A 7,756-nucleotide genomic window follows, 5' to 3' on the forward strand; every position below is an offset into this window, starting at 1 on the left:
ATCGGAAAAATCATGAATTTAAAAGTTTAAAACCTAAAACTTAATATTGTCAGAAGTGAAAAGAAATAAAATCAGAACTGCAGAAAAAAATGAAACAGAGAAAATTTTAAAATAACTAAAAACGATTGAAACAAATAAGATAAATAAAAATAAGGGATTAGTAAATAACAACGAAAAAGACAGAAAAACTATTATGAAAAAGACCAAATATTATTTATATTTTATTTTTAATTAGTGAAAAAAATATTAAAAAGGTTAAAAAATATAAAAATCATAAAAAGTTTTTTATTTAAAAAAAAGAAATGAAACTATTAAACTGCACACAAATAAAAAAAAAACAAAATTTAAATAGAGGTAATATATGTACTTATAAAAAAACAAAATGGGAAACACAAAACGCAGAAATAAAGTAAAAATAAAGAATAAATAAATACTAACTGAGAAAAGGGATTTTTTTAATTAAAAGAACAAAAACAAAAAAAAGAAAATGATTTAAAAAAATCATAAAAAATAGGAAACGTTTAAAATATAAGATTAAAACCCACCTGGAAATAAAAACAAACAAATAAAGTAAAAAGATCTAATAAAACTTTTGCTAAGCAGAAACCATAACGACCTCAACACCGGCGTGAGCAGCACGAGTCCGTCAGAGCCTGAGATGGTCTGAGCGCGTGCAGAAGAGGGATGGGGGGGGTGGAGGATGAAGGTGGAGCTGCAAGCAGGGGAAACACAGGAAGAGCTCAGATTCATGGGTGAAGGAGGGTCGCTGTGACGGAGAACATCCACTTTCTTATTCCTTAATAAAGAGTCCAGGTGAAAAAGTGGACTTCACGCCTCCCCTCTCTCACTCAGTAACAGTGAGTGTCGGTCGTCCCATGTGACCTGGCAGTGGAAACGTCCCTCCAGCCTTTGGTCTCCTCTCGCAGCAGATCAGCCACAGACGACACCTCAAAGTAACAACACTGACAGTGGCCTGTCGCTTCATCACGGAAAACGTTTAAGTCACAAAAGGCCAACTCAGCTGTCGAGCACTTTAAGACAGTGGGTAGCTGCACTTCCTGTTGCACAGCTTGAAGCGTTTCTAAGCGCCTCCATGAAAGGCGACTTTTTTAAACTCCTTTATTTCTGTAGACAGACGGACAGACGCCGGTCTGCGCGGACACATGAGATAAAACCTTCAAAGCAGCGCTCAGAGAGGAGACTCGGGCTGTGCCACACCCCCTGAGGATCTGACCTTTGACCTCAAACTTAAACCCAGAATCGCCCTGACTGTAAGCACTCAGCTCACTGCTGAGTCTGTGTCTCCCTCTGCTGGACACTCGGGGAACTGCACCCACAAAGTGACCCATGGTATTGGTGTGATTGATCTGTGGTTATTTTAGCATCAAAGAGACAACGACAGTGAGGAGACAAAATGAAAACTTTATTAACATAACAGACACGTGAGTGGAACGGAGCACGCTCAGTGTGTGGAGAACTTGGGCAGCTGGTTTCCCAGGATGACGCGTCGCTCCACCCCCTCCTCCGAGATGCTGGCCAGCCTGACCACGCCCCCGCTGGAGCCGTCCCGCTCCATGGCCAGAGACAGAGCTGAGGAGAGACAGTGAGTCAGCGAGACGGTTGTGGAGTGCAGCTCCCAGCATGCCTTGCAGCAGCGGCGGTGCGTTACCTGCGGCGGTGATCTCCATGCACTGCTCTTTGTTCATCCCGGGTTTGTAGTTGGCGTCCATGAAGCCGTAGATGTAGGTGCTGCCGCTGCCGCCCACCGACACCGGCTGCCTCACCAACATCCCACCAATCGGGACGCTGTACACCTGAGACAGGTAACACACAGACGATGCTTTACAGTCTGCAGGGTGGAAACAGCACCATCTGCTGGCCACACAAAGGACTACACCAGCACATGTGTCCAGGCGGTGTGCGGTCTCACCTGCCCGCCCTTCCTCTTGTCCCAGCCTGCCACCAGGATCCCAGCTGTCAGCTCCTCCCTGTAACGGTAGCAGCTCGCTCTGAACAGATTGGCTGCCGTCTCCACCAATGGGGGCTCGTCCAGCTCGATGCTGTGGGCGGGGCCAAAGACACAGGTGAGTATTGGCCTCACCTGAGCTGACAGGAAGGCTGTGCAAAGCTGTGTGTGTTACCTGTGGAAGCCCAGCTGGTAGGCGACGACCTCAGCGATGGCCTGAGTATCAGCAGCTGATCCAGACCTGCAGCCAGAACACAAACATGACGTCTGCTGAGGAGCCGCTCATCAGGAGGGCAAGAGTTTCTCAGACAAGTTCTCAAGGTGCTACAGAAACATCAGGCATCTCAAAGGTTCAACAGACCCCCTTCTTCAAATCCGACAAAGTGGTGTCAAATGTTTGTGCCGCTATCATTTTAAAAACATTTTAGAAAGAACATTTCTAAAGAAAGTTGGTGCGTATCAGTCGGAGCCCAATTAAAGGCCATTTAGGTTCTGCTGAACGTGCACTCCTGTTCATTTTATACAACTTGCTGGCCCACGTGCTAATGTCAGTTAATATTAGCATTTCAGCTAACTTTGATGTAAAAGCTACAGTTCACTTACTATTAGCTTAATGTTAGTTAACCTGTTAACATGCTAGTGATAACCCACATGCTACCATTAGCAATAATTAGCCTTTACCCTGCTGGTACCACACTAGATGGAGTAACGTAATATATATATATATATATATATATATATATATATATATATATATATATATATATATATATATATATATATATATATATATATATAAACACTTACCTTTTCACCCACACAAGACAATGCAACAGATAGAAAGACCTTCACTAAGGGCCTGCAGGGAAACCTACAATATTTTGAAAATTTCCATCACATTGAGCAAAGACAGACAAACTATCTGTTTTTGTAAGCCGTTTGATGCTCCAACCTGAGGCCTGCTGGACCTGACTGGTCAACAGAAACGGCAATTCGGGCTCGACTGATACGCACCAACTGGCAGGCCCCTTTAAATTTCTTCAGAAAAGTTCTTGTTAATATTATTTAAGATGATAGTGGCACAAAAATTTAATAAGAAGCCCAGAGATCCTAAACTTGGTCCCAGGCTTTAGATCCCTTCATGTCTCTGTGGTTTTCAGGGTTGCTAAAGCGGTTACTTTGTGTTCCTGCAAGGCTACAGAGTCCCTAAAATGTCCTGACTGCAGACTGTGGGTTTCTGTGAGGACTGCTGATTCTAACCTAGTTTATTTTGAAAGACTGAGCTTCCTGAGATTAAAAACATAGCTGTTTTATTCTGAAAGGTTTTCTGTGCTCTGATTAGAGTTCCTGTGATGGAGCCCAGTGAGCAGGACTGACCTGCAGCAGTAGATCTTGTCGTGGATGCGAGTCAGTTTGTCTGTGACTCTGTTGGCGATGTACGCTCTGAAACAAACACAGACAGGTGAGGTTAAAGGAGTGTTTCCTGCACTCATCATCACGTGTTCAGTGTTTGTTTTCTCACCCTGTAGTGGTGCGAGAGTCGGCCCCGATCACCACTCCTCCGTCATACTCCACGGCCATGATGGTGGTCTGACACACGACAACAAACAGGTAAACGGGCTGATAAACACCCTGCACTCATTATCGGACAGCATCTCTCCTGTTTAAACTCTCAGCTTCATCACCCTCCGTGTTCCTCCTCCTCAGACTGTTAAATGACTCGTTTGTCGGGTGAGCTCATTATCGGACAAGCCATTTAAGCCACATTGAAAACGCTCAAGTGAGAAAAACAAAGAAATGTTAAAGTCTGTCCCATAATGCAACCATAGCGTTAGCCAGCTCTCCACGCGTCCCTGTAGTTATTTAAATATCTTTCATCAACCACCCGATACACGTGTGTCTCCGCGGACTCTACCCCCCAGTTTAGCCCGGTCCGGTCCCGCCGTGCTCCGAATCTCCTCACAAACACAGCTACCGTTAGCCGCTGTTAGCTGCTGCAGAACTGCTGTCTCATTCAGCCGCTACCTGCCGTTTAAAGACGCTCCACCGGGACCGAACCGGGCCTGGTTCGGTCCGGCCCAACACCACAGCTACACGTACTTACCCCGGTGCTGACTTCCTGGCGGGTCCAGTCCGGGACCAGGTCACTTTTGGACGAAATTTGCTGGCCGAAGTACGGCATCATTACCGGTGCTGCCGCCATCTTCTCTCTATGAATAACTGGACTCAGTAGAGGCTGTCCGCGCATAAAGCCTACCATTATTTTATTTACGCTATTAGCGGAATATCCATGTTACAAACCAACTCGCATGTGATTAAATTACAAGTTAGATTTAATAACTCAACCTTCTTTCAATTCAGAGAGTCTAACTTAGCTGTATAAATTTCCTCGAAACAGTTTTATTCGGGCACTTAAGTGAACAGCTCTGCAGTTGGGGTCCTGCGAGAAACAGGAAGATAAGGTAAACACTGAGCTGGATTAGAAAAACGTCGACTAAACCTGATTATAACGATTATTTTAAAACATTTAACGTGTTTTTCTCCGTTAAATGGAGTAATTAAACATATTAGAGAAAGCTGGTGTGTTTAAATGAGGTTAACCGATAATTTAGTGGCTGTTGTGTTACGTCTCAGCATCGCGGAGGACCAGACTACAATAAAAAATGTGCAATTTTATCCCTGGTATTTAAAACTTTGCAGTAAAAAGAATACCCACGGGACAGAAAGTAATGTTAACACTTTTTATGTTGTGGAGGAGTTCGTCTTTGATTCGGCATACCCCGAGCCACTGAGTGATCATCGGTGGATGTCTGTTAATTGATTTGTGATCGGCTGTGTTGCAGATGACGGTTCATAACTTGTACATATTTGACCGCAATGGAAACTGTTTGTATTACAACGAGTGGAACCGCAAGAAGCAGGCGGGCATCTCCAAGGAGGAGGTGAGCCTCAAAACCAATCAGCAATCAATAAATCAGACACGGAGAGTGTGTGTGAAGGAAAGGTGTGTTTATGTGTGTCTGCAGGAGTTCAAGCTGATGTACGGGATGCTCTTCTCCATCCGCTCCTTTGTCAGCAAGATGTCTCCTCTGGACATGTATCCTTCACATCACCTGTCAATATGTCCTCCTGATAGTCTGTCTGTCCACCTGTCCTCCTGTCTGTGGTCCTTATCTGTGCTCAGGAAGGAGGGGTTCCTGTCCTTTCAGACCAGTAAGTATCGTCTTCATTACTACGAGACACCGAGCGGCCTGAAGTTCGTCTTGAACACCGACCTGTCAGTGACCAACGCCAGGGACACACTGCAGCACATCTACAGCAATGTGAGACACACACACACACACACACACACACCTATGAGTGGGTTCATCTATAGAACCAGCAGGCTGAACTGCAGCTTTTCGTTGAATTATGTGAAATTTAATCTGCTTTCTCAAAGAATCTTTTAAGAGTTGAAGTTGGAAAATGAGAGAGAACAACACGTTGAATCATGGTTATAATATAAACAGAAATCTGCTCGTTCTATAACGGCCATCAGGATTCGGTCCATGAGAGACCAGAGATTATCACACTGAGGCTGAACTAAAATGTTTTTTTTACCCAGAATTCATTCACCTGAAGGGTTGAGCTGACAGATTTCATTCGTCACATATTAACGTTTAATTCTTTAGTTCAGATCTTTGTGTGTTACAAACTTTACTCTTCAAATGTTGACGTGTGTTTTTTTTAATCTTGTCAGTTTGGTTTTGTTCTGAATCCAAAGGGACGGGCTATAATATTAATAATAATCATCTGTGAGCTGCTGTTTTCTGTCTGTGCTAAACAGGAAGTGTTGCAGGCTTTATTGTGAAAGAGACTTACACTGTGTGTGTGTGTGTGTGTGTGTTTGTCAGCTGTACGTGGAGCTAATCGTGAAGAACCCGGTTTGTACATCCACGCAGACCTTGGAGAGCGAGCTGTTCAGCAGCCGACTGGACGCCTTCATCAGAGCGCTGCCGTACTACAGCCCACGAGCCGCCTGAGCGTCACACACACACACACACACACACGTTCACAGTGAGAGTTTAATGTATTTATTTTGTTCTTTCATGTCCTTGGCAGGAAGTTTTGTCTTTTGAATTAAACGTATATGAACCCACTCTGACCTTTGACCTTTAATAAAAGCAGCTCTGTGGAACTTCCTGGAAACTGTCGTTACTCTCTGCTGATGCTCACACCCGGAGTTTATGATGATGTCTCTGCAGTGATCCCTGTGTGCACAGTGCTGAGGGTTTAAACTGTGCTGACTGGGTGGTACCACTGGGGGGCGCTGCTGCTGGCTGTGAGCTCACGAAGTGCAGCACAGCAGATAAATTGAGCCTTTGTGAACTCTGCAGAAGTACACTGCCTGAGGGAATTACCCAGAATGCATAGCGCAGACTTGCCCTCTGACCCTCGTTATTGCGTGTAGCGTTATGTCTGTCACGTCACGTGACTCGTAGCCTGTGTGAGGGATGTGAGTCTGTGAACATCCTGCTGATAAACCCAGAGTTTGATCCTGTAACAGCTGAAGAAATCAGTGTGAATGATGGTGGAAGCGCTCGTGTGATCGACCCTCAGAAACCAGCTCTGATTGAACACACACAGTTAACATGTGAGTGATGTAACTGGCCTGAGGTCTGCTGACTGATTAACAGCTGGATTCAGTCTGAGCTGACCCCACCCCCTCCACATGCTGTCCTTCAGCTGTAGGAAGCAGCTCCGATACCGGAGTCTCCATCAACACCTGAACACTTCGCCTGACCTGCTGAACACACGACTGTGGACAAAGAAGACCTGATCAGTCAATCAATCAGAAACAACCTGCTGAACCGCCTGACTCATCAGACGAACACACAGCTTCTATCAGATGCTTTTGATCATTTTTCAAGTGCATTGTGGGTAATACAAGCAGAGGCAAAAATTAGGCGGAGCCGCAGATGAAGTGATGACATCATCATGATTGGAGTGTGTGTGTGTCCATAGTGTAATCTCTAATCCCACTGAAAAACATACTGCCAACAAACAGCTGGAAACACACACGTTGGTCTTTGCATACATGTGAGGACCATCTTGCAAACAGTCACGAGTACAGACAGACAGACAGTTGCAGACAGATGTGTGGACTAGGAAACATGTTTATGTAGCACTTTTGTATCCATCATAATGTCCTTACATGTAGAAATGTCCTCACTACAGTAACTAAACCCTGTCCTCAAGAAGAAATCTTTCAAGTCCCCACTTCACAGGGATTTCTGCCTTTAAGTGGGGACTTAAAAATGTCCTCATAAACAAAAGTCCCTGGTGTATTCAGATACAATGGTCCGTGTTTCTCCAACATCTGTACGGTTCTTAAACACTGATCTTTGTGCTCACAGAGAAATCTGTGCTTTTGTTTCTTTACAGGAAAGTGTCCAAGAATCTAAAAATGTCCTCAACTTATAAAGATTTCCTCTCCTTGTCCTCACTTTGTAAAAATAAACTAAGATTTAAAACACTTTACTTATTCTCAAACTCGGTGGATTCCTGTGCGAGGCAGGAATACAATCTGATACAATCTGGATGTTAAATCTAAAATCAAGCAGGTGTTGTGAGCTGGTAAAGATTTCCCGTGTGTGTGTCAGAGCAGCTACAAACTGCAGAGGCTGGTCAGGATCCATGATTTATCCACACCCATGCAGCACAGCCGCAGTCCTTTGGATGACCTCTGTGTCAGCAGATCGAGGTCAAACAGGTCTGTGTTGTAACTGAGACACCGAGTGTCAGTGGGAT

The 7,756-nt window shown here is 44.6% G+C and overlaps 2 protein-coding genes across 3 annotated transcripts; one reads left to right on the forward strand and one right to left on the reverse strand.

The window, feature by feature from the left end:
- Positions 1 to 1,402: 1,402 nt before the first annotated feature.
- Positions 1,403 to 4,260, reverse strand: psmb6 (proteasome 20S subunit beta 6). Its single transcript, XM_086269276.1, has 7 exons — positions 4,071 to 4,260; positions 3,489 to 3,556; positions 3,344 to 3,409; positions 2,142 to 2,207; positions 1,931 to 2,060; positions 1,670 to 1,814; positions 1,403 to 1,590 (listed from the first exon to the last, which is right to left on the reverse strand). Exons 1-7 carry the CDS (start codon positions 4,224 to 4,226, stop codon positions 1,463 to 1,465), a joined length of 759 nt encoding a protein of 252 aa, XP_086125402.1. The 5' UTR covers positions 4,227 to 4,260; the 3' UTR covers positions 1,403 to 1,462.
- trappc1 (trafficking protein particle complex subunit 1) lies at positions 3,459 to 6,143 on the forward strand. 2 transcript variants are annotated; one of them, XM_086269379.1, is made up of 5 exons: positions 3,459 to 3,577; positions 4,810 to 4,908; positions 4,993 to 5,063; positions 5,151 to 5,289; positions 5,860 to 6,143. In XM_086269379.1, the coding sequence occupies exons 2-5, from the start codon at positions 4,810 to 4,812 to the stop codon at positions 5,986 to 5,988; spliced, it is 438 nt and encodes a 145-aa protein (XP_086125505.1). In that variant the 5' UTR covers positions 3,459 to 3,577; the 3' UTR covers positions 5,989 to 6,143. The 2 variants fall into 2 exon arrangements, with proteins under 2 accessions (XP_086125505.1, XP_086125512.1); XM_086269386.1 differs by lacking the exon at positions 3,459 to 3,577 and adding an exon at positions 4,018 to 4,428.
- Positions 6,144 to 7,756: the final 1,613 nt, after the last annotated feature.

This window comes from Aulonocara sp. 'chitande type north' Nkhata Bay, linkage group LG3, assembly GCF_057382095.1.
Source record: "Aulonocara sp. 'chitande type north' Nkhata Bay isolate Kocher_YH1m ecotype deep benthic linkage group LG3, A_spYH_male_GT1.1, whole genome shotgun sequence".
NCBI lineage: Eukaryota > Metazoa > Chordata > Actinopteri > Cichliformes > Cichlidae > Aulonocara > Aulonocara sp. 'chitande type north' Nkhata Bay.